The following is a 20,683-nucleotide window of genomic DNA, read 5'->3' as shown; positions in this document are numbered from 1 at the left end:
GAACAGTTATTCACTAGTGCTTTGGAGTTGACACTTGAATCTTACAAAAGTGAGTTAGATTAATGATAGTGAGAAGAAAAAGATTGGCAAAAGGCCGTGCTATCATTTTGAAAAACAGCTGAAATTGTATTGTGAGATGTATATTTCTGTCTTTTCTTGTCTCATCTTCCACCAAAATGCAAGCTTCTGAGAACAGACACTTGGTCTATTTTGTTCTCTGTTGTATTTCCAGTGCCTAGAATAGCTTCTGGCACAGAGAAGGCACTTAAATCCTTATTGGATGAGTGAATGTATCAGGTATTCTATTAGTTTTGTGTCCATCTCAGTCTGTTCTCTCACGGAGACTTCTGTCCTCTTGTTCCAATCTGGACCAGCATCCCTCTAGGCCTGCAGGCCTAACTATCATCTCGGTAATTCCTTTTGCCTGTGGCCAGTCTTGGGTTTCCTGCCTCTAAACCTTTTCTGTTCCTTGGTTTAGTCCTTCTTTTTTGGTGGACCACATTCATCAATTGTACAATTTTTGAATAACTCTTCCAATTGCTATTGCTGTGTAACAAACGACCTCAAAACTTAGTGGCACTCTTCTGCAACACTTATTTATTATCTCCTGGTTTCTGTGAGATAGGAATGCAGGAAAGGCTCAGCTGGGCACTGGTGGCCTGCAGACTGGAGCTGGAACTGCAGGAGGTCTGCAGAAGCTGAGGGCCGGTCATACATCTCTATGTAGTTTGTCTGCATGGGCTAGTTGGGCTTCTTCACAGCATGGCAGCCTCAGGACTGTTGGACTGCTTACATACAGGCTGGCTTCCACTGAATCTCATTATTCTTCCCTAGTACTAAATGATAGCTTGGGGAGAATAAAATTCTAGAATGAATTATTTTCCTTCAGGATTTCATAAGCAATTCTCCATTGTTTTATAACTTTCAGAATTGTGCAATGTCATTTTAATTCCAGATCCTTTATATGTCAGCTGATTTTTCTCTCTACAAGTGTTTAGAATAATCTCTTTATCCCCAGTGTTCTGGAACTTCATGTGAATCAAGGAATAGATTTGATAAACTAACTGAAGTCTTGCTTGGTTGAATTTTAAGTTCCGCTCAATTTTATGTCCCGATAACTGGGTTTCCTCCCATTACTTCATTATTCTAGCTTGAATCATTCTGTCTGTCTTAGTCTATTCTCACTACTAATAACAAAATACCAAGACTGGGTAGCTTATAAATAACAGAAATTTATTTCTCACAGTTCTGGAGGCTGAGAGGTCCAAGATCAAATAGCCAACATGATTGCATTCTGGTGAGAGCCCTCTTCCTGGTTCATAGCCAGAGACTTCTCACTGTGTCCTCACATGGTAGAAAGGGCTGAAGAGTTCTGTGGGGTCTTTTAAAAATAAGACTACTAATCCTTTTTAAATTACCTAATCACCTCCTAAAGGCCCCACCTCCTAATACCATCACTTGAGCATTAGGATTTCAACATGAACTTTGGGGGACACAAACATTCAGACCATAGTACTAAGAAACCTTTCCTGACTGACTTTCAGGGATATTAATCATTTTCTGTTTCCCATTCTTCAGCACGTGAATATAGTTTATAATTTATTTCTAAAACTTTAATTCTTCAGATGTTTTAGAGATTTGTTTCATTTCCCTCAGGCTCTTCTGTATATATGAAAAAAATCATGTTTGCTATTATTTTTATATCCCTTTAGCACCCATTGCAGGGACTCAGTTAAGGCAGATGATACGTGAATGCTCTGTGTCTTCCAAGAAATGAGCTGCCCCGTTGTTCACTTACTGCTGTAGAGAAAGACCTCGGGACTTCTCCTTCTCTTTAGTTCAGATCAATGTGCCCATTCTAAAAGCTAGCTCCTTCCACAAAGTACTCAGAAATAAGCCACATTATCCTCCCATGGAGTAGCAGTTTACCATAAATGGAGTGAATTTGCAGTTAATGTATTGTTTAATCAAGCTGTTGTTTTTCCTCTTAGTCTTTAAGATGTTATACAAATTTTTAAAACACATATTCCTGTTTTAAAACTTAGTGTAAGCATAGATTTCAGAAATTTTAAAGATATTTAATTACCTTATAAAAGTGTTTGTACACTAATTGTGTCGTGTTATATTCTATTGTGTTAATCAACCTAGTTGAATCTTTGTTCTTTGACTAGGGGGTACTGATCACTATTTTGAGGATCTTATGAAGGCAGAACATGGGAAAAAAACAAACTCTCAAAAACTGGGAAAAATAATAAAGCTACCCTGGAGATGTTTTATCCAGTTACACACCTAACACATGAAATTCTCCATCCCTGAGAGCAAAGCAAGAGATTATCTTAATACCCAAAGTTAAATTAGTAAAACACAAACCCAATAGGATAAACTTCTCCATCTCTGGTAGTAAATGAAAAGGTGATTTTAACACTCTAAACATCAATGATAGTGATCTGGGGGTAACCTCAAGCAAGCAGTATCAGAAAATGATTGTGATTGATTTAGTTGAAATCTAATTGAATGTATTATATCCTGTCTGAAGAAAGACAACGTGAAGAGCAATGGTCAGCACAAAGTATAGCAAAAACAAAAACAAAGAACCAGAAGTTATTTGTTTTGCACTATTCATATGGGATAAACACATTAATTCTGCTAGTCAAGAATATGGTTAGGGTGATTCAGCAGGCCTCACTGTAATTCAGTTTGTTAAGATTTAATCAATGCACTTTTTTTTTTCTTTTTTGGCTGTGTTGGGTCTTTGTTGCTGCGCGCAGGCTTTCTCTAGTTGCGGTGAGCAGGGACTACTCTTCATTGCAGTGCGGGGGCTACTCTTCGTTGCAGTGCGCGGGCTTCTCATTGTGCTGGCTTCTCTTGTTGCGGAGCACAGGCTCTAGGCGTGTGGGCTCAGTAGGTGTGGCTCGCAGGCTCTAGAGCACAGGCTCTGTAGTTGTGGTGCACGGGCTTAGCTGCTCTGTGCATGTGGGATCTTCCCGGACCAGGAATTGAACCCGTGTCCCCTGCATTGGCAGGCGGATTCTTAACCACTGTGCCACCAGGGAAGTCCTCAATGCACTTTTCAAGGATAGTATTCCAAATGAAAATGAAACTGAATTGCAATCAAATAGAATACTTGTTTTTCCAGTATTCCAGAAAGTTTTAACATGATCCCATCTACCTACTCTTACATCATCCACTTTATACACAATAGCTCTAGGATAACATACTCAGTTCCACTTCTTATCCATTTGAACCCTGTCAGTCACTCTTATTTTCAACAAAAATATATCTCATAACCTCCAAACTAAAAATCTACTGTTGCTTGTCCAAGATCAAAACCCTCATACTGAAAACAAACAAACAAACCAACCCTCATGTTGGGCTAATCAGGTAAGATCTTAACACAGGATGTACATTTTTTAAAAATTTTTTATTTATTAATTTATTTATTTTTGGCTGTGTTGGGTCTTTGTTGCTGTGCGGGCTTTCTCTAGTTGAGGTGAGCGGGGGCTACTCTTCGTTGTGGTGTGTGGGCTTCTCACTGCAGTGGCTTCTCTTGTTGTGGAGCACGGGCTCTAGGTGCACAGGCTTCAGTAGTTGTGCCATGCGGGCTCAGTCGTTGTGGGTCACAGGCTCTAGAGTGCAGGCTCAGTAGTTGTGGCGCATGGGCTTAGTTGCTCCACGGCATGTGGGATCTGCCTGGACCAGGGCTCGAACCCGTGTCCCCTGCATTGGCAGGCGGATTCTTAACCACTGCGCCACCAGGGAAGCCCCAGGATGTACATTTTTGACAACTAAAAATTTAAGCTTCCTAAAAACGACCTAGTTGTTTAACATGTGCAAGTCACTTCATTTCTTTGAGCTTCTGTAAAGCAAGAGGGTTTATCTAGCACTGACCTATTATGAAAATTGTATTACTGTCAGATTTTATAAGGTACAAATATAGCCACATTTCCTAGCAAAATTAAACTTTTTCCCGAAAAAATAAACAAGCCAATGGAACCCTCTGAATAGTGTTTCTCTAGCTGCAAGCTGCAATCCATTAGTAAATCACGAAATTAATTTAGTGGATGCACCACCTGTCAGCATTAAAGACAAGCTGAAATAGAATAAAAGAGAATAGGAAATCTCAGACTGCATCTTAGTAATCAGTATTGTTTTGTGAATTATTTATTTCAGTTTTATACATAAAAGTGCATATTGAGTTAGGATGGGACAATTTTGATGTTTGAGATACACTGCTCTAAAGCTGCGGTTGTTAAAGAGTGGACCGAAGAAGACCCTTTTGGGTGTACGAGAGGCCCTCCCTTTCCTGATCACATGCATACGTGTGTTAGGTCTGATTTTCTTCATAAGCTTCAACCAAAACCTTTCTCAAAAGATTGAATGTAGAAGCAGGTATGAGAATTCAGCTGTTTTCATTCGAGACAGACACTAAAGATATTTTGAAAACTAAAACAATTCCACTCTTCAATTTTTTTTGGTTTTGTTTTAGAAAAAATACAGTCGGTTAAAATTTTTAAATGCTATTTATGTTAACCTGTTTATTATTTTTAAACGAGTTTTTAAATTTTCTGCCTTAATTACTATTACAGTAAATAGCAATAGATATAACCCACAGAAACAAAAGCACTTTGGAGTTTGCAACAATTTGAGAACCCCTGATCAATACGAAACAAAGGACTTCAGGCGTGACTCCTGGCAGGTTTAACACGGTCCCAGGCCCTTCTGGGGAGCCCCCAAGTGCGGCCCGCTCCACCGACACCCAGACCAGGTGTACCCCGATGAGAATCCTCGCTAATAAGAACAGATATTGACGAAAGGGCAGGATTGCTGACGTAAGAGAGCCGACAAGTGCAGGTTCACTGCGCACGCTATACTATGTAGCTGAAAACCCGACTTTTAGCGAATCTTTGCGACACTATCGCGTTTCGTTGGTTCCCTGCCGTAAAGACAGTCGCGGAGCCGCCCCCGGTGAAGACAGCTGAGGTGCGCGGCAATGGCGGATATGGAGGACCTTTTCGGGAGCGACGCCGACAGCGATGCTGAGCGTAAAGGTGGGGTAGGCTGGGCTTGGGGGGAGGCGAGCGTGGCGGGGCTTTTGCGGCGGGAGCTCGACAGCGGTCCGGTTCCGGGTCTGCGAGCGCTCCGGCGCCGCGGGCGAGTGGTGGCTCTTCCTCCACTCCTGCTTCAGCTCCCCCTGCACTCCCGGCGGTGCAAGCCTCCCCCCACCGAGGGCGGGAATGAAGTGACAGACGCAGAGTGTGTACCTCGAGGTTCTTGGTGTCCATGGAAGAAGCCGTGCCTGGGAGCGTATGGAGCGAAGGGGGCGCGGGGCAGGGGTGGAGGCCGGGCGAGCCAGCGCAGCCGGAGGAGGAACCTTGGAGTCTTGCTCTGTCCTGCCTTGCACAGGCCAGCGCAGAGTAAGGGCTCTTGTGAGTGAATGGAAATTAGGTGTTCGGGAACATGGGGATGGGCTGGGCGAATTTGCAGAGGGGCTCAGAATGCCCTCTTGAATGAAACCAGAGCGTGGCGTGTTGGGGAGTTTGAGATGTCTGGGTGAGGAGATTGGGAAGGATACGGAGGTAGGGCTGCATATAGGCGTTACACGCATAAGATAATGTGTCCTCCGAGAGCCTGTGCAGAAACTCTAGAATTTCTTGAGTCGGTGGTATTAGATTGGGGAGCATAGGAGGTCTGTGTTTGGAGAGAAGGGATGAAGGATTTGATGATGAAATGAATTAGTGAGTGTATGTTTATGGTGGAAGGAAGTCTTTCTGGCACAGACTGGGTATTTGAGTTTGAAATATGAATAGGAGATATTTGAAGTGAGAAGGGGCCCAAGACCAAGTTCAGAATTCTTGCAAGTCCCCAGGCTCAAAGTAATGTAGTATCTACTTTTTTCCTTAGCACAGTGCATTATCGTGGTTTTTTTCTTTCTCCAGCTTCAGTTTATTCATACTTTTTAGAGTATAGTTAAGAGAGCACCAGGTGGAAGTCTAGTGTGAGGGCTCTACCAGGATGGACATCCAGAATGTTCTAGTCAGGATGTCTGGAACTATAGAGCCCAGTATACTAATCTTGTTCCACTTACTTTGCTGGTGTTTTCATTTCCCCTTCATCTGTACTTGTCCATATCCCGTTCACCCTTCAAGGCACAGAACCATGTGCACCCTCCCGTGACTCACTTCCATGAAGTTGTTCATTCAGCATTTATAGATCCCCTGTCATGTTTCAGCTACTTTGCTAGATGTAGGGGATATAATGATGAAAAGATCGTCCCCCCCGCCGCCCTCCCTCAGTGCTTAATGCATACTTGGTAAATAATTGGATGGGTAGAAGCAATAGTAGATGTACCCTGCAGTGCTTTCCCATTGCAAACTCAGGGTATGGGGAAGTGATGTATGGAGATAGCTGCTTCTCTGGGCTTCATGTTTTACCTTCTTGTAAGTCTACTGCTGCATTCTTCCCTCTTACCGTTAGATTATAGAACTCTCTAGGATTTACTTCCAAATCTGTCCTTGAAGGTTGCTGTTGGTCCTGAACGTAGGATGGATGTGGCAGGGTAACTCCTGTTATATCATCATATTTCATTATTTCTCTGGGCTAAGACAGACGTAGAAAATAACTACACTTGACAGATTTCTTGGTATAACAGTGGGTAGATTTCCTACCTAGGCCCAGTGTGTTTCTTTCATGTATAAATGTGCCAGGTCTTCTTTAATTTCTTTCAGCAATGTTTTGTAGTTTTTATTGTATAAGTCCTGCACTTCCTAGGTTAAATTTATTCCTAAGTATTTCATTTTGGATACTGTTGCAAGTGGAATTGTTTTCTTAATTTCATTTTTGGATTGTTCATTGCTGGTGTGTAGAAATACAGCTGATTTTTGTTTGCTAATTTTGTGTCCTGCAACCTTGTGGAATATATTAGCTCTAATAGTTGTTTGGGGGGTGTGTGTATTCTTTAGGATTTTCTGCATATAAGATCATGTCATCTGTGAGTAGAGATGGTTTTACTTCTTCCTTTACAATTTGGATGCCTTTTATTTCTTTTTCTTGATTAATTACCCCAGCTAGAACTTTCTGTATAATGTTGAATAGAAGGGGGAGAGTGGACATCTTTGTCTTTTTCCTAATCTTTGGGAAAAAGCATCCATTTCTTTACCACTACATATGATGATAGCTGTGGGGTTTTTTTTTAAAATTAATTTATTTATTTATTTATTTTTATTTTTGGCTGTGTTGGGTCTTCGTTTCTGTGCGAGGGCTTTCTCTAGTTGTGGCAACCGGGGGTCACTCTTCATCGCGGTGCGCGGGCCTCTCACTATCGCGGCCTCTCTTGTTGCGGAGCATAGGCTCCAGACGCGCAGGCTCAGTAGTTGTGGCTCACGGGCCTAGCTGCTCCGTGGCATGTGGGATCTTCCCAGACCAGGGCCCGAACCTGTGTCCCCTGCATTAGCAGGCAGATTCTCAACCACTGCGCCACCAGGGAAGCCCGCTGTGGGTTTTTTGTAGATGCCCTTTATTACATTGAGGTAATTACCTTCGATTCCTAGTTTGTTGAGTAGTTTTATCATGAAAGGATGTTGAATTTTGTCAAATGTCTCTTCTGCATCAATTACAATGATCAAAATTTTATCCTTTATTAATATTGTGTTTCATTTTGATTTTTAGATGTTGAATCAGTCTTGTATTCCTAGGGTAAATTCCACTTGGTCATGGTGTATATCCTTTTAATATGTTGTTGGATTTGGTTTGCTAGTATTTTGATAGTATTTTTGCATACATATTTATGAGGGATATTGGTCTGTGGTTTTCCTTTTTTGTGATTTTTCGTCTGGCTTTGGTATCAGGGTAATGCTGGCTTAGAATGTGTTAGGAAGTGTTCCCTTTGCTCAAGTTTTTGGAAGAGTTTGAGAAGGATAGGGATTAATTCTTCTCTAAATGTTTGATAGGATTCACCAGTGAAGCCATCTTGTCCTGGCTTTTCTTTGTTAGAAACTTTTTGATTACTGATTCAAACTCTACTTGTTATAGGTCTATTCAGATTTTGTTTCATCTTGAGTCAGTTTTGGTAGATTGTGTATTTCTAGGAATTAATCCATTTCATCTAAATTATTTAACTTGTTGGTATACAGTTGTTTATAGTGTTCTCTTTTAGTCTTATTTTCTGAAAAATTAGTAGTAAAATCCCCACTTCCATTCCTGATTTTAGTAATTTGAGGGTATTTTTTTCCCTTGGTCAGCCTAGCTAAAGGTGTGTCAATCTTAAGTTTTTAAAGAATGAACTTTTGGTTTCATTGATTCTATTATTTTTTTCTGTTCTTTATTTTATTTATCTCTGCTCTAATCTTTATTATTTTTTTTCCTTCTGCTTGCTTTGGGTATAGTTTTCTTTTTCTAGTTCCTTAAAGTGAAAGGTTACATTATCAGTTTGAGTTTTGTTTTGTTTTTTAATGTATGTGTTTACAGCTACAAATTTCCTTTTTAGCACTGCTTTCCCTGCATCCCTTAAGTATTGGTAGGCTTTGTTATCATTTTCATTCATGTCAAAATATTTTCTAATTTCCCTTGTGATTTCTTCTTTGCACCCTTGATTGTTTGAGTGCGTTGTTTAATTTCCACATATTTGTGAATTTTCCAGATTTTTTTCTGTGATGGATTTCAGTTTCATTCTGTTGTGGTCAGAGAACATACTGTGTATTATTTTAGTCTTTTCAAATTTGTTGAGACTTGTTTTGTGTCCTAAAATTATGGTCTGTCTTGGAGAATGTTGCATGTGCAGTTGGGAAGAATGTATATTCTGTTGAGTGGAGAGTTCTATTGATGTCTATTATGTCTGGTTGTTTTATAGCATTGTTCAAGTCCTCTGTTTCCTTACTGACCTTCTGTTTGTTCTGACCATTATTGAAAGTGGGGTATTTGAAGTTTCCAATTGTTATTGTTGAACTGTCTATTTCTTCCTTCAATTCTGTTGGTTTGTTTTTTTTTTTCTTTTGGTGCATATATATATATATATATATATAGTTTTATTGAAGTGTAGTTGATTTACTATGTTGTGTTAGTTTCTGGTGTACAGCACAGTGATTCAGTTATACTTATATATTATACATATATACATATACATATATATTACATAATTTTTTCATATTCTTTTCCATTATGATTTATTACAAGATATTGAATATAGTTCCCTGTGCTATGCAATAGGACCTTGTTGTTTATTCATTCTGTTGGGTTGGCCAAAAAGTTCGTTTGGTTAATGAATACATTTAATAAACTTCTTGGTGAAAATGAAAAATGTGTGTTTTATTTTTACTTAAAACTGAATGAACTTTGTGGCCAGCTCAGTGTATATAATAGTTTGCATCTGCTAGTCCCAAACTCCCAGTCCAACCCTCTCCCACCCCCACTCCCCCTTCGCAACCACAGGTCTGTTCTCTATGACTGTGAGTCTTTTTCATAGATAAGTTCATTTGTGTCATATTTTAGATTCCACACATAAGTGATATCCTATGGTATTTGTCTTTCTCATTCTGACTTGCTTCACTTAGTAGGATTATTTCTAGGTCCATCCATGTAGTTGCAAATGGCATTATTTCATTCTTTTTTTATATTCCATTGTGTGTATATGTGTGTGTGTATACATATATATGATATTTATATATATATCATATATATATATGTCTCTCACATCTCCTTTATCCATTCATCTATCTATGGACATTTAGGTTGTTTCCATGTCTTGGCTATTGTGAACAGTGCTGCTGTGAACATAGGGGTGCATGTATCTTTTTGAATTATAGTTTTGTCCGGATATTTGCCCAGGAGTAGCATTGCTGGATCATATGGCAACTCTATTTTTAGTTTTTTGAGGAACCTCCATACTGTTCTCCATAGGGGCTGCACCAATTTACTTTCACACCAACAGTGTAGGAAGGTTCCCTTTCTCCACACCCTCTCCAGCGTTTGTTATCTGTAGACATTTTTAATGATGGCCATTCTGACTAGTGTGATGTGGTACCTCATTGTAGTTTTGATTTGCATTTCTCTAATAATTAGCCATGTTGAGCATCTTTTCATGTTCCTGTTGGCCATCTGTATGTCACCTTTGGAGAAATGTCTGTTTAGATCTTCTGCCCTTTTTTTTTTTTTTTTTTGACACAGGATATTTAGTATTTTTATTTATTTATTTATTTTTATATTTGTTTTTGGCTGTGTTGAGTCTTCGTTTCTCTGTGAGGGCTTTCTCTAGTTGTGGCAAGCGGGGGCCCCTCTTAATCGCGGTGCGCAGGCCTCTTCACTATCGCGGCCTCTTTTGTTGCGGAGCACAGGCTCCAGACGCGCAGGCTCAGTAGTTGTGGCTCACGGGCCTAGTTGCTCTGCGGCATGTGGGATCTTCCCAGACCAGGGCTCGAACCCGTGTCACCTGCATTAGCAGGCAGATTCTCAACCACTGCGCCACCAGGGAAGCCCCTTCTGCCAATTTTTTGATTGGGTTGTTTGTTTTTTTGTTATTGAGTTGTATGAGCTATTGGTATATTTTGGAAATTAAGCCCTTGTTGGTCACATCATTTGCAAATATTTTCTCCCAGTCTGCATGTTGTCTTTTCATTTTGCTTATGGTTTCCTTTGCTGTACAAAAGCTTGTAAGTTTGATTAGGTCCCATTTGTTTATTTTTGCTTTTATTTGTATTGCCTCGGTAGACTGACCTAAGAAAACATTGGTACGATTTATGTCAGAATATTTTGCCTGTGTTCTCTTCTAGGAGTTTTATGGTGTCATGTCTTATATTTAAGTCTTTAAACCATTTTGAGTTTATTTTTGTGTACGGTGTGAGGGTGTGTTGTAACTTCATTGATTTACATGCAGGTGCATATATGTTTTAAATTATTATATCTTCATGTTGGATTGACCCTTTTTATCATTTTGTGATGTCCTTTTTTGTCTTTTGTAACAATTTATCTTAAGACTTATTTTGTCTGTTATTAGTATAACTACTGTGCTTTTTGGTTACTGTTTACATGGTATATCTTTTTCCATTTTTTTCACTTTAAACCTATTTGTGTATTGGTTCTAAAGAGACTGTCCTGTACACAGCATATAGATGGATCTTTTTTTTTAAAAATTATTTATTTATTTTTGGCTACGTTGGGTCTTTGTTGGTGCATGCGGGCTTTCTCTAGTTGCAGGGAGCAGGGGCAGTTCTTTGTTGTGGTGCGTGGGCTTCTCGTTGCGGTGGCTTCTCTTGTTGCAGAGCAGGGCTTTAGGCACACAGGCTTCAGTAGCTGTGGCTTGTGGGCTCTAGAGCGCAGGCTCAGTAGTTGCGGTGCACGGGCTTAGTTGCTCCGCGGCATGTGGGATCTTCCTGGACCAGGGCTCGGACCTGTGTCCCCTGCATTGGCAGGAGGATTCTTAACCATGGGGCCACCAGGGAAGTCCCAGGATGGATCATTTTTAAAATTCATCCTGCCAATTTCTGCCTTTTCATTGGAGAAGTTGATTTATATACATTTAAAGTAATTACCAGTAAGGAAGGACTTCTGCCATTTTGATATTTGTTTTCTATGTCATGTCTTTTTTGTTCCTCAATTCTTCTTATTACTGTCTTCCTTTATGACTGCTTTTTCTGTAGTGTACTGTCGTGATTCCCTTCTTGTTTCTTTGTCTGTATATTTTTAGTTTTAGTAACTTTCTTAATGGTTTCTCTGGTGACTACAATTAATCTTAATTTCTAACAATCTAGTTTGTATTAATACCAACTTAATTTCAATGGTATACAAAAACTTTTTTTCTATATAGCTCCGTCCTCTCACCTTTTTATTGTTGTCACAAATTATATCTTTATACACTGCCCAGTGATGTAGATTTATAATTATTGTTTTATACAATTGTCTTTTAAATTAAATCTTATGAAAAAAGAGGAGTCACTAACTAGAAATACATTAATACTGACCTTTATACTCACCTATTTAGTTACCTTTACTGGTGTTCTTTATTTTTTCTTGTGGATTCAAGTTACTGCCCATTGTCCTTTCATTTCGGCCTGAAGGACTCCCTTCAGCATTTCTTGTAGGGCACTGGCAACAAACTCTAAATTTGTTTTTATTGAGGTGAGATTTACATAACATAAAATTTACCATCTTATTTTATTTTTATTAAGGTATAATTGACATACAACATTAGTTCCATGTGTACAACATAATGATTTGATATTTATATATATTGTGAAATGGTCACCACAGTAAGTCTAGTTAACATTTGTCACCATACCTTGTTACAGAATTTATTTTACTGTGATGAGAACTGTTAAAATCTACTCTCTTAGCAACTTTCAAATATGCAATACAGTCTATTAACTGTAGTCATCATGCTGTATATTACATCCCCATGACTTATTTATTTTATAACTGGAAGTTTGTATCTTTTGACTCCCTTCACCCATTTTGTCCACCTCTCCCCCTTCCCTCAGTCTCTAACAACCACCAATTTATTCTCTGTATCCATGAGCTTTGTGTTTTTGTTTTTTTAGATCCCACATATAAGTGATATCATACATACAGTATTTGTCTTTCTCTGTCTGCTTATTTTACCTAGCATAATGCCCTCGAGATCCATCCATGTTGTTGTAAACAGCAAGATTTCCTTCCTTTTTTCTTTGGCTGTGCCACGTGGCTTGCGGGATCTTAGTTCCCCAACCAGGGATCGAACCCGGGCCCCCTGCCATGGAAGCGCCCAGTCCTAACCACTGGACCGCCAGGGAATTCCCAAGATTTCTTTCTTTTTTATGGTTGAATAATATTCCATTATATATATATATGCCATATTTACAGTGGCATGAATAATATTTTATTGTATATATACACCACATTTTCTTTGTCCACTTGTCTCTAGATGCACACTTAGGTTGTTTCCATATCTTGGCTATTGTAAGTAATGCTGCAGTGAACATAGATGTGCATATATCTTTTCAAATTAGTATTTCTGTGTTCTTTGGATAAATACCCAGAAGTGGAATAGCTGGATCATATAGTAGTTCTGTTCTTTTTCTGAAGCATTTCCATAATGTTTTCCATAGTGACTGCAGCACTTTACAATCCCACCAACAATTACAAACGTTCCCTTTTCTCCACATCCTCTCCAACACTTGTTACTTCTTGTCTTTTTGAAAATAGCCATTCTAACTGTGGTTTTGATTTTCATTTATCTGATTAGTGATGTTGAGCATCTTTTTATGTACCTGTTGGCCATCTGTCTTTTTTGGGAAAGTGTCTATTCAGTTCTTCTGCCCATTTTTTAATTGTGTTGTTTGTTTGTTTGCTATTGAATAGTGTGAGTTCTTTATATATTTTGGATATTAACCCTTTATCAGATATATGATTTGCAAATATTTTATCCCATTTAGTAGGTTGCCTTTTCATTTTGTTGTTGGCTTCCTTTGCTGTGTAGAAGCTTTTTAGTTTGATGTGTCACTCTTGTTTATTTTTGCTTTAGTTGCCTTTGCTTTTGGTGTCAAATCCAAAAAATGATAACCAAGACCATGTCAAGGAGCTTACTGCCTGTTTTCTTCTAGGAGTTTTATGGTTTCAGGCCTAAAATTTAAGTTTAATCCATTTAGAGTTAAATTTTGTATATGGTGTAAGATAGTGGTCCAGTTTCATTCTTTTGCATGTTGCTGTCCAGTTTTCCCAACACCATTTATTGAAGAGACTATCCTTACCCCATTGTGTATTCTTGGCTTGGTTCCTTTGTTGTAAATTAATTGACCATATATGTGTGGGTTTATTTCTGAGCTCTTTATTCTGTTCCATTGATTTATGTGTCTGTAATACAGCTTGAAATCAAGGGCATGATGCCTTCAGCTTTATTCTTTTATCTCAAGATTGCTTTGGCTATTTGGGTTTTTTTTCCGTTCCATACAAATTTTAGAGTTCTTTGTTCTATTTCTGTGAAAAAATGCCATTGGAATTTTTATAGGGATTGTGTTCAATATGTAGATTGCTTTGGGTAGTATGGACATTTTAACAATATTGATTCTTCCAATCCATGAGCGTGGAATACCTTTCCATTTATTTGTATCTTCTTCTGTTTCTTTCATCAGTGTTTTCAGCGTACAGGTCTTTCAGCTTTTTGGTTAAATTTGTTCCTAAGTATTTTACTCTTTTTGATACAATCGTAAATGAGATTGTTTTCTTAATTTCTCTTTCTGATAGCTCGTTATTAGTGTATAGAATCACAACTGTATATTGATATTGTATCCTGCAACTTTATTGAATTTATTTATTAGTTCTAACAGTTTTCTGGTGGAGTCTTTAGGATTTTCGATATATAATATCATGTCATCTGCAAATAGTGACAGTTTTACTTCTTTTCAGTTTGGTTACAGAATATGCCATTTTTTTTTTCTTTCTCTAGTTGTGGCGCACGGGCTCCAGGATGCATGGGCTCTGTAGTTTGCAGCATGCATGCTCTCTCATTGAGGCGCACGAGCTCGGTAGTTGTGGCGCGAGGGCTTAGTTGCCCTGTGGCATGTGGGATCTCAGTTCCCTGAGCAGGGATCATACCCGAGTCCCCTGCATTGGAAGGTGCATTCTTTACCACTGGACCACTGGGGAAGTCCCCGAATATGCCATTTTTAAGTGAACAATTCAGTGGTATTTAGTACCTTTAAAATGTTGTGTAGCCACTATCTCTATCTAGTTCTGAAACATTTTCATCACCTCAAAATAAAACGCCATACCCATTAAGCAGTTACTTGCCATTTGCTCCTTTTGCTAGCCCCCATGAACCATCAGTCTGCTTTCTGCATCTATGGATTTATCTATTCTGGACATTTCATACAAGTGGAATCATAAAACATGTGGCTTTTTTTTTTTTTTTTGCTGCACCTCGAGGCTTGTGGGATCTTAATTCTCCAACCAGGGATTGAACCTGAGCCCTTGGCAGTGAGAGTGTGGCGTCCTAACCACTGGACCGCCAAGGAATTCCTAACATGTGGCCCTTTGTGTCTGATTTCTATCTCTTACCATCATGTTTTCGAAGTTCATCCACAATTGTAGTACGTATCAGTACTTCATTTCTTTTTAATGACTGAATAGTATTCCACTCTGTGTATATATCCCAATTTGTTTATCCAGCTGTTGATGGACATTGGGTTGTTTCCATCTTTTGGCTTTTAAATAGTGATGTTGTTTGTGTACAAGTACTTGTGTGAGTGCCTGTTTTCAGTTCTTTTGGGTATATATGTAGGAGTGGAATTGCTGAGTCATATGGTAATTCTTTGTTTTACTTTTTGAGAAACAACCAAACCATTTTTTATAGCAGCTGGACCATTTTCAATTACCACCAGCAATGTTTGAGTGTTCTATTTCTTCATATCCTTGCCAATACTTATTTTACTTCTCCCTCCACCCCACCCCCCCTGCTCTTTAAAATACAGCCATTGCTGTTGGTGTCTAGTGATATCTAATTGTGGTTTTGATTTCCATTTCCTAATGGCTAATGATGTTGAGCATCTTTTCATGTACTTGTTTCATTTGTATAACTATGCAGAAATGTCTATTCAAGTCTATTGTCTATTTTTCAAATGGGTTTTTGTCTTTTTGTTGTAAACATTCTTTATATAATCTGGATACTGTACTGTAAGTATATACATATACTTGACAGATACATGGTTTGCAAATATTTTGTCCCATTCTGTAAGCTGTTTTTTCACTTTCTTGATAATGTCCTTTCTTGCATAAAAGCTTTTCATTTTGAGGAAATCCAATTTATCTTTTGTTGTTGTTGCTGCTCATAATTCCTTCATTTTTGAAGGATAGTTTTGCTGGATATAGAATTCTTGGTTGACAGTATTTCTTTCCGCACTTTGAATATTTCATACCACTGCCTCCTGGTTTTTATGGTTTCTGATGAGAAATCAACTGTTATCCTTATTGAGGATCCCTTTGTATGGGACCTGTTGCTTTGCTGCTTTCAGGATTTTTTCTTTGTCTTTAGACAGTTTGATAATGATGTGTCTAGGTGTGCGTCTCTTTAACTTTATCCTACTTGGTATTTGTTGATAAACTTGTATGTGTACGTCGATGTCTTTCTTCAAATTTGGGGAGTTTTTGGCTATTATTTCTTCAAATATTCTTTCTGTCCCTTTCTCTTTTTTCTCTTCTTCTGGAACTCCCATTATGCATAGATTAGTATACTTGCTGGTTTCCCACAAGTCTTTTAGACTTTTCATTTTTCTTCACTCTTTTCTCTTTTTGTTCATCAGACTGGATAATCTCAGTTGATGTATCTTAAAGTTTCCTGATTCTTTCTTCTTCCTACTCACATCTGCTGTTTAGTCCCTTTAGTGAATTTTTCATTTCAGTTATTGTAATTTCCAACTCCAGAATTTCTGTTCAGTTCTTTTTTTATAATATCTGTCTTTTTATTGATATTCTCTATTTGGTAAGACATCATTTTCATTGACTGGGCTTCTTCAGGGACAGTGTGTAGCCTTTTTTCATATGTATGGGCCATGCTTCCTTCTTTCTTTGCAGGCCTTGTAATTTTTTGTTTTTAAATGGACATTTTGAATATTGTAATGTGGTGACTCAGGACAGCACTCTCTTCCCCCTACCCCCCCCCCAGCATTTGTTGTAGTAGTTATTGTTTAGTGATTCTTTTGAACTAATTTTGTGAAGTCTGCAATCTTTGTTGTGTATAGCCACTAAAGTCTCTGTTCCATTAGCTTAGTGGTCAGCTAGTGATTGGACAGAGATTTCCTTAAATGCAAAAAAAGAAACAACAACAGTAACAAAAAAACTCCCAGCCTTTGCAGATTGGCTCTGTGTGTGTGTTAGGGCATGCTTTCAACACTCAACCAGGTTGTTTATAACCTGTCTTTGCCTTCATTTCCTGCTTGCACAGAGCCTGAAGGTCAGCTGGAAGTGAGAGCTTAGGGCCTTCTTGGTTCTTTCTTGAGCATGTGCACAGCCCTGGGCAAGTGCATGGCTTTTCAGGTCAGTAAGAATATGTGGGTGTTTTTTTTCCTTTTCTTTTCTTTTTTTTTGTTTCGTTTATTGTGGAAGCTTTTAAAAGACCTTATATTATGTCATTCCTCAGCCTTTTCTCCCAAGCTTTTTAGTTAGTCTGTTGTTTGCCTCAACTGCTTTCCATTATCCCAGACAGAGGCAACTAATACATTTGCCTGTAAATGTGTTTGACCAACACTCTCAGGTAGCTTCCTTAACAACAAGAGAGTTCCAAGTTAGGTGAGATAAAGTCAAGCCCTTTGAGCCAGTCCCTCAGTGATCCACCAGACAGATCAAAACTAACAACCATGATTCTTTGCAAATGAGGTGCCTTCTGCTCCCTCCATTAGGGGTACATGCACCAGAAGTTTGGGCTATTATCTTCAAGGCACCATTGACCAAGGGGTGGGTTGGGGGTGGGGGGGTATGTTAAAACACCCCTTTTTTCTTACTGAGACTCAGCTTTTTTTTCTTGTTAAGCATTCCCCTGGTTGCTGCAACTTTTAGTTAGTTTCCAGAGTCTGAGAAAATAGTTGCTAACAGCTTTTGACAAATTTTCTCATTGCTTTTATGTTGGGATGGACTTTTGGTGTTGCTTATTCTGCTTTTTTTGCTTACATCACCCTGTGTTTATATGATCCCATAGATTCAGATTCTGGATCAGGCTCAGATTCTGATCAAGAGAATGTTGCTTCTGGCAGTAATGCCTCTGGAAGTGAAAGTGATCAAGATGAAAGAGAAGACTCAGGAAAACCAAGTAATAAGGAACTGTTTGGAGATGACAGTGAGGATGAGGGAGCTTCTCATCATAGTGGGAGTGATAATCACTCTGAAGGATCAGACAATAGATCAGAAGCTTCTGAGCGTTCTGACCATGAAGACAATGATCCCTCAGATGTAGATCAGCACAGTGGATCAGAAGCCCACAATGACGATGACGATGAAGGTCATAGATCAGATGGAGGGAGCCATCACTCAGAAGCGGAAGGTTCTGAAAAAGCACATTCAGATGATGAAAAATGGGGCAGAGAAGATAAAAGTGACCAGTCAGATGATGAAAAGATACAAAATTCTGATGATGAGGAGAGGGCACAAGGATCTGATGAAGATAAACTGCAGAATTCTGATGATGATGAGAAAATGCAGAACACAGATGATGAGGAGAGGCCTCAGCTTTCAGATGATGAGAGACAACAACTGTCTGAGGAGGAGAAGGCTAATTCGGATGATGAACGGCCAGCAGCTTCTGATAATGATGATGAGAAACAGAATTCTGATGATGAAGAGCGGCCACAGATGTCTGATGACGAGAAAATGCAAAATTCTGATGATGAAAGGCCACAGGCCTCGGATGAAGAACACAGGCATTCAGATGATGAAGAGGAACAGGACCATAAGTCAGGTAATACATTTATGAGAACCATAATGGTTTGGTAGAAGCATTCAGGTACAGCAGGGGCTCATTTATTCTTTTCACATTCCTACTTTTAGTACCCTGTTTTTTCTCTTCTGTCCCTCTATTTTAGCCTTTTCTAACTCTTTACATTTTGCCTTTAAACATTTTCCTAATCCATGTATTATTTCTCTTATTCCCCTTCCATTTAATTGATGATAGATCAGGAAGAAAAAAATTTAAAGAGGAAAGTCTTAGAGAAAGATGTATAGTGCTAAAGTAGCTAGATATCAAATAGTTAGTTCCATTTTTATGGGTAACTAAGAGCATGCCTCAGGTGAGAATAGATTTGCCTGGGTGAAAAAACCCAATACCATTGAAACTCCCCCATAGGGTAGCTATAATGAGGTGTTCCAGCTCAGTTTATTTGAGATCCAAAATTTCATCCTCCAGAGGTAATCAGGCTCCAAGGAGTGTACTCAAACTAATCAAATTCACAGGAAACTATAAAAATTGAATTGCAAAATTGTTTGTTTCAAGAGCATCAATTATGTCTCTCTTATCACTGTATCCTTTCCTTTGGGGGAAAATCTACATTGGATGCCAAATTATAACAATCAGGAGGTTACCTGGGGAGCATAATATCCAGAAAATGAAAACACAGCTGGATGATCTCAGTGAGCTATGATAGCTTGACACATGCGTCCTCATCCTGGGGAGATGTGCTTAGATCAAAACATTCATTCCCTAAAGACAGCAGGAAACACAGAGCTGAACTTTGGCTTCTGGACCCCGTTTTATAATAGTCATTTACACTGTTCTCCTGAAGTTAACACGTTCTCATATAGAATATTAAAACAATTAACCATCTTCTTTTTTTGTATTATGTAAAAGTCACTTTGATTAGGTTGGAAGTCTTCCTGAAGTAATTAATATCTGGATTGCTTCATTTTTATAAGTGGTTGATTATAATTACATATTGATCCTGTCTTCTTAGAGAGCTGCAGTATGGAGAGAGGGGGTCTTTTCCCCTGTAATACATACCTCAGGATAGCATTCAAGACCACATTTTAGCATTATTTAGGAGAGGAGATCAGAAAATTTCCAGAGATGGATATAGGTCTATATAGACTATAGGACTGCAGTAAGTACTCAGTAACTAGTTCTGGGTAGAGTTATTTGTACTGTTACCAGAATCATTAAGGCTCATGCACTACTTCCCAAATACTAGCAGGCTAACCTAAAACTAGAGTCATAGTAGGAATCTTGTAGCTGGTCATTCTGCTTAATTCTAAACTAGTTCTTCAATGGTTCTTTTTTTTTTTTTAACATCTTTATTGGAGTATAATTGCTTTACAATGGTGTGTTAGTTTCTGCTTTATAACAAAGTGAATCACCTATACATATATCCCCATATCTCTTTCCTCTTGTGTCTCCCTCCCTCCCACCCTCCCTATCCCACCCCTCTAGGTGGTCACAAAGCACTGAGGTGATCTCCCTGTGCTATGCGGCTGCTTCCCACTAGCTATCGGTATTACGTTTGGTAGTGTATATATATACACATGCCACTCTCTCACTTTGTCCCAGCTTACCCTTCCCCCTCCCCATGTCCTCAAGTCCATTCTCTAGTAGGTCTGCATCTTTATTCCCATCCTGCCCCTAGGTTCTTCATGACCATTTTTTTTTTTTTTTAGATTCCATATATATGTGTTAGCATACGGTATTTGTTTTTCTCTTTCTAACTTACTTCACTCTGTATTGCAGACTCTAGGTCCATCCACCTCACTACAAATAACTCAATTTCGTTTCTTTTTATGGTTGAGTAATATTCCATTGTATATATGTGCCACATCTTCTTCATTACAGTGGTCATTTTTGAAGTTTATAATTAAGTAAATAATTGTACCATCCAGATATATTTGTCTCTTCCATTGCAATACTTTTACCTCTTTTTTTTTTCTTCTGTAATGAGTGGTATATAAATTTAATTTTAAGTTTTAGTACTGCTTTTCACATTCTCCCAAGTTTTTCTGCTTACAGAAACCAATGTTCCTTTTATTAACTTTATTTTAAAATTTACTATAGTAAGTTGATTTTTGTGTGTGTATGTACAGTTCTGTTAGTGTTAATGCATGTATAGATTTGTGTAACCACCACCACAGTCAAGATACAGAATAGTTCTGTCACCCTAGAAAACTCCCTCATTCTATACCTTCTGTAGTTATATACTTCCCTACCTGTGACCATTGACAACTACTGCTCTGTCCTGTCACTGTAGTTTTGTCT

At 38.6% G+C, this 20,683-nt stretch overlaps 1 protein-coding gene across 1 annotated transcript in view; it reads left to right on the top strand.

The window, feature by feature from the left end:
• The first annotated feature begins 4,951 nt into the window (after positions 1–4,951).
• Positions 4,952–20,683, top strand: part of LEO1 (LEO1 homolog, Paf1/RNA polymerase II complex component) — a 42,661-nt gene continuing 26,929 nt past the window's right edge. The window contains exons 1-2 of the mRNA XM_068551681.1: positions 4,952–5,048; positions 17,651–18,406. Of these exons, the coding sequence (XP_068407782.1) occupies positions 4,991–5,048; positions 17,651–18,406 (814 nt within the window). The 5' untranslated portion in view covers positions 4,952–4,990. The remainder of the gene's footprint in view (positions 5,049–17,650; positions 18,407–20,683) is intronic.

This window comes from Eschrichtius robustus, chromosome 1 (genome assembly GCF_028021215.1).
Source record: "Eschrichtius robustus isolate mEscRob2 chromosome 1, mEscRob2.pri, whole genome shotgun sequence".
Taxonomy (NCBI): domain Eukaryota; kingdom Metazoa; phylum Chordata; class Mammalia; order Artiodactyla; family Eschrichtiidae; genus Eschrichtius; species Eschrichtius robustus.
The sequence above is the reverse complement of the archived record's forward strand: the minus strand, read 5'-3'. Positions and strand labels throughout refer to the sequence as shown.